Genomic DNA, 6,028 nt, shown 5'->3' with positions numbered 1-6,028 from the left:
TCCAGTGTGACTTCTTAAACTCGCACATATTTAACCCCACACCACACTCCTAAAACTCCTTGAACTAACACCCCTCCAACCTCCAACCCACACAGCAGTACCACAATATACACAATCACTAGAGAGGCCGCTTTCAGCCTTGCAGATTCTACAGTAGGGTACACAGAGACAGAGTCAAAAATATAAACTTTATTCAACAAACAACAAAACACAGATAACATGAAATAGAAAAAGTGGGCAAAACTAGGAGGGGGAGTACTTGTCTGCTGGTTTTATTTTTCTCTTTCCGAGAATAGTCCTCCTTCTTGTTTGGGTGGAGGCATTCTGAGAGGGAGTCGGTGGGGTGGGTGCTGGAAGTGGTGGTGTTGGTGTGGGTGGTGGTGGGGGGGCGATTTGTGGAGGGTAGGCCCTTTCCATGACCGCTACAGCCCTCTCCATGAGTCTCCTTATCAGACGCACCTCCTCCACGCCTTCGCGTAGGATTTGGTTTGTCTCTCTAAGGACTGCCCTCAATTTTCTCCCCTCCTGGGCAATGAGTGTGAGCATGGCTTGGTCAGCGGCCGCGGCACGCCGTGACTCCTCATAGCAGTGCTCAAGGAGCCTCTCTCCCACGCTTGTCAAGACGGAGACGCGCCTCAGCCTGCCGCGTTCCCTCGTAAGCCTCTCCTCTGCTGGGAGCGCACCTCTAGGTGGTGGGCTGCCTGGAGCCAGGGGTGGTTCCTCCTCCTCATCTGAAAGAACCTCTGTTGGCAAAAAATGAGAAACAAAACTGTTAGTAACATCAAAAAAGTCAAAACACACCATGGTGGACATGGTGTTCTTTTTTGTCCCCGTGTTTTCCTGCCAAGAATTTAAACAATCCCCGGCGAGCACATGGCTATTGTTTGTTTGCCCATGGTGTGCTTTTACTTTTGCCTACTTTCACAGCAGGACTCTCAACAATTAAAAGGGAGCACATGGTTAGTGCCTAGCGACATTGTCCTGCAGCTATGGCTCGAAAGGAACAGGTCATGCACGCTCACCATCTTGAATCTGTATCCGCCTGCGCCGGGCAGGAGGTCCAAGCACCCTAGGCTGTTCCTCCTCCTGTGTTCCGGGTATGAAATCTGCAAAAAAAGGAAAAAAAACAGATCTAGGACCAAAGGGTGGCAAAGCCAGCTTCAAAGCCTACACCAGCAACGCAGAGGGACTCTCTTCTTTCTCTTAGCAGTGCTGCTGCCCTGCACAAACAGAAAAGCACAAAGCAGTTAAAACAGCCCCCCCCCCTATTTTTACTAATACTTACCAATGTTAGTTGATGCCCCCGAATCACTATCCACGTCAGGTGCTGCTGGAGACTCTAGGGGCCCCGTCCCTGGCAACTGTGTCTCTGTGGACAAGAGCAGAAAATAGTGAAAAACGAGCAAGCATACACCATGAACCACAAAGCAAGCTCCCAAAGTTGTGAGCCAAAGTACTGCAGAAGGCCTATGGGCGAGGCATGCTGCAAATATTTTGGGGCTGTTGGTTAAACATGACCGTTTCAAATACTAACCACATCAAGCACTCCACAGCCAACCATCTTAATAAATCTTTTAAAAATTAAATTATAAAATTATAAAATTAAAACCGTTTCAAATAGTAACCACAGCAAGCACTCCACAGCCAACCATCTTAATAAATCTTTTAAAAATTAAATTATAAAATTATAAAATTAAAACCGTTTCAAATAGTAACCACAGCAAGCACTCCACAGCCTACCGTCTTATGCGTTGCAACGAACACACGAGAAAACGATGCCCAAACGTCAGAACACACATTTGCTCAAAAGGAAATATAAAATAAAAAGAAAATCACTTACCGGAGGCAAGGGGCGTTTGCTCAGGAGCCTCCTCTGGCTCCCCAGGAGCGATGGCGATCAGGTCCAGCGTTACCGATTCCGCGGCTCGTTGCTGGACGGGGGGTGGAGGGCGAAAGCTGGAGGAGGTTCCCTCGCCGGGATCCTCCTCAGCGGGTGGTTCCTCGACCGGGGCAGCCGGCTTCCGAACCACCTTAAGGCTCCGGCCGACGCGCTTCGGCCTGCCGGATCCTTCCCCGTCCCCGTACAGCTGGCGCTGCTCCTCGAAGTAGGGGCAGGTTACCTTTTCGTTGCCGGAACCCTTATTATGGTTCACGGCACGCATGTACTCTGCCCTCATTGTCTTGGTCTTCGACCGGCATTCAAGGCCGGTCCTGTTGTGGCCCAGGGCGCGCATCTTAATAGCCACTTGTTCAAAAACCTCCCTATTCCTGTGGGAGGACTGGAACGCGTCCTGGATTTTCTCCTCCGAGAAAATCCCGATCAGGTCCCTGATCTCCGCGTCCCTCCAAGTTGGGCCACGGCCGGTTGCAGGGATGGACGAGGCTTGAGAAGACGATTCCATGTTGCTTTTGCTAGTAGCTGAGCAAAATGGTGGTGGGAGGTGCAGGGTGCAACGGATCATATACCTTCCCGCACACAAAGACAAAGGGACTAGCCGGCTCCTGATTGGTGGAGGGCAGCAGGGGACACGCACATTGGCCACATCAGGTCACATGTCACGTTCAAAACTCCTCGCGCGGGAACAGGATCTGCTCCTAATGGCCAGATTGGCGCCCTTGTTGTTTGACTTAACGCATGCGCGTATTCGTTTACACGCGAGAAGAGCAGTTTGAACATGCAGCGGGAGCCATTTTAGGAAAATGTCCGCCATTACACAAACGCATGCCGGTGTTCAACCGAGAGCAAGTGCGGCAGTACTCGGCAGTTCCCCAATAATATTCACCAGCCACAGCATAAATCAACCAAACATGACATGTAACTGGCGTACGTTCGTTGGCACGCTCAGAGGAATGTTTTTTAAAATGAACGGGGGACGGCGACTCCGCTTGCCGGAGGTCTAGCCGCCAATGGAAGGGGTTGTCCGCACCCAAGCACAAGCACGCACTGGGAACCACACAAAGACCCACTACACATAAGCCGCCCCTCATGAAATCACCACGAATCATGTCTATTGAACCCCTCTAAGCTAAGCAGGAGACTGCGAGCGGCGACCGTTCGTTGGCACGCTCAGAGGAAAATTTTTTAAAATGAACGGGGGACGGCAACTCCGCTTGCCGGAGGTCTAGCCGCCAATGGAAGGGGTTGTCCGCACCCAAGCACAAGCACGCACTGGGAACCACACAAAGACCCACTACACATAAGCCGCCCCTCATGAAATCACCACGAATCATGTCTATTGAACCCCTCTAAGCTAAGCAGGAGACTGCGAGCGGCGAATGTTCGTTGGCACGCTCAGAGGAAAATTTTTTAAAATGCTCCCTGTACGTTGACTCCGCTAGGACTGGCCGATGGTAGACGGGGTTTTAAGCTTTGGGCAAATTTTGGGAACGTGACGGTGTGTGCCACTGTGCTTGTGAAAAACTCTTGTGGTGTCCGGGCAGAATTTCCGAAAGTGATCGTGCTTGAAAGCCAGTCGCTGTCCCGTTGCCTCGTAGATCCCCGCTCGCTCGGAGAAAAAAAAAATGGCGAACAGTTCGCCGGAAGTTTGGAGGACAGGCTCGGGAGGAGGGACTTTGAAGAACCCGCAACAATGGTAACGCACAGGTCTTTAGCGCTACTGTTGCAGATTGGTTGCAGGAGTGTATCGCTATCCGGAGGGTGAATCCAGTTTTCTGGATTCCCCTAGAAGCGCTACAACGAAGCGCTTTTTGCGGGTCGGTTTCAGGATTGTTGCAGATTGTTTACGACGTCGTGCGTTATGGCAAATTAGTAGCGTTTTCAATCAGCAACCATTGTGCTATTTTTAAGCCGTGGGAAATGCCCCCTAGTCTTGACTGGCAAAATCAGCTAATACTTTAATCACTGTAATTATCATCATTTTTGCATATGACTGTATACAGTTGCCAATTAAAAGTCAACATTGTACCAGTAGCTCTTGCACAGTAGCAGGGGATTGCTAAATCCATTTCCAGCTGGGTTTTATGTATACAAATTATATATTGAAGTCGCTGGCTAGATTGTCTATTCAAGTCACCCTGTGACACATAGGTCCATCTGTGTAGGTGGCTGGTAATAGTCTTGAGGAGGGGTGCTGTATGGATTGGCCTGTGTCTTGTTAAGAGAAGGGGACTTGAATCTCACTACCCATAGATTTCCCTGATCGGCATGGCACAGGTTAGCTCAATCTCAGCAGTTCTCAGAAGCTAAGCAGGGTCATCCCTGATAAGTACTTGGATGGTAAGCAGGATACAATACCATACAGTCCACCCACCAAAACATCCATTTTCTCCAAGGGAACTAATCTCTATAGACTGAGATGAGATGTAATCGCAGGGGATCTCCAGGTTGGCATCCCTACAACAGGGCCTGTCTTCCATCCCTTGAGAACAAACTGATGACAGCATGTTCCATTTTGTAGTTATAAATATCATGGGTAAACATGAGCTGCATCTCTTGGATCCTTTCACAGCGAAGAGTTTTGGCTCGGCGGCTGGTGAAAAAACGTTGCAAACTCTCTCCTTTTCCTCCTGTCACCTCCAGATTTCTGCTCTCATCACAGGACGAAACTGGCCTGCAAACTGTTCAAGTGCCATAAAGAATGTGAAGGCAGATGACTTTCTGCTACTGGCTAGCCTTACGCAGCTGCAGGAGCTCAGGCGATAGCCTGCTCGCCAAGGCTTCCAGTTGGTGAGGCTGTGTTGTTCTTCCTCACCAGACAACTGCTGTTTGTTTCCACCCTCGCACATGGTCATCTTCCTACCTTCCCCCCAGCCCAAAAAAGCAGTGCTTCTGTGGGAAATCAAAAGACCATGGAGAAAGCAAGGATGTTCCTTCGTCCTTGCAAAGTTCAACCTTTTCTGGAGATGTCTTGTCTTCTCAAAGGAATTCATGGTGTGCTGGAACTTCACCTCTTCCGTCTCTTGATGGAGAAACTCTATTCTGTTCAATCCAGAATCAACTGGAGTTAACCTACAAGGCTGTCCTCTTAAGAAGGGCTTTCTTAGTGGTCTCCCATGTAAATACTAACTGTGGCTAACCATGTTTCACCGCTATGAAAGGCAGCGTGGTGTAATGGTTAAGAGCAGCTGCTTCTAATCTGGAGAACTGGGTTTGTTTCTCTGCTCCTGCTTTAAGTGTAGCCAGCTGGGTAACGTTGGGCCATGATAGGGTCTGTTATATTGGGGGGGGGATCTTTCACTGCCTGGGGAGTTGATTTTTTATAGGGATTTTATTATTTAAGGGGAATTTTTATGTATATTTATGATTGTAATTCGCCATAAGCCATGTTATGGGAGTGATGGGATATAGATATATAGATAACAAACAAACAAAAAAAAAACAGAAGTAAATTCCATTTTATTCCATGGCACTGAACCCCAGGAAACCTGCTTAGGATTGCTCCCTTGTAGCGCAATCCTGAAGAGAGCTACATTCTTCTAATTCCATCCAAGTCAATTGGCTCAGGTAGGTGTAACTCTGCCTACGATCGCACTGCAAGAATCCTAATGTAGCCAGTCCCAAGCTGCCTGCAGCTTCTTAGGGTACAACTCTTATTCCTCCCTCCCCCAAAGCCTTTTACTGCTCATGTCGCTTTTCTCCCGGCTCCCTGACTCTTATTAAATGTGCCTCACAGGTCCATAGAGGTCTAATCGATGCCGAATGGCCTCAGATAATCTTGCTTGCTTGCTGGTGCAGTCCAAATGGCATTCCCCTTTTTATGTGACAGGGTCTCACAGTGTTGATTCTTCGGTTAATTTATTACCAAGGCTGCTTACTCCTTTAAAAAAAAAAACACTTTCTGTGCAGCTTTGTGCTGATACATGCCAACTGGCATGGGGAGAGTACATTCAAAGCATTGTACAATTTAAACTTAACAGAACATCATTTCAGGATTTGATAGAGAATTTGCTCATCGCATCTCTGGCATGTGGAATACGAGGAAGTTTCCAGTTAGTAAATAAAAACAGCAGGGCTTCAGCATCCTGTTGTTCTGGGATCAACATCATGCTAATGGTTTCCATTTGCAAT

At 48.4% G+C, this 6,028-nt stretch overlaps 1 protein-coding gene across 1 annotated transcript; it reads right to left on the bottom strand.

Moving 5' to 3' along the window:
• Positions 1-242: 242 nt before the first annotated feature.
• On the bottom strand, positions 243-3,761 carry LOC143823879 (uncharacterized). Its single transcript, XM_077310577.1, has 4 exons — positions 1,841-3,761; positions 1,286-1,369; positions 1,023-1,106; positions 243-743 (listed from the first exon to the last, which is right to left on the bottom strand). Exons 1-4 carry the CDS (start codon positions 2,460-2,462, stop codon positions 244-246), a joined length of 1,290 nt encoding a protein of 429 aa, XP_077166692.1. The 5' UTR covers positions 2,463-3,761; the 3' UTR covers position 243.
• Positions 3,762-6,028: the final 2,267 nt, after the last annotated feature.

Source organism: Paroedura picta, chromosome 14 (assembly GCF_049243985.1).
Source record: "Paroedura picta isolate Pp20150507F chromosome 14, Ppicta_v3.0, whole genome shotgun sequence".
NCBI lineage: Eukaryota > Metazoa > Chordata > Lepidosauria > Squamata > Gekkonidae > Paroedura > Paroedura picta.
The sequence above is the reverse complement of the archived record's forward strand: the minus strand, read 5'-3'. Positions and strand labels throughout refer to the sequence as shown.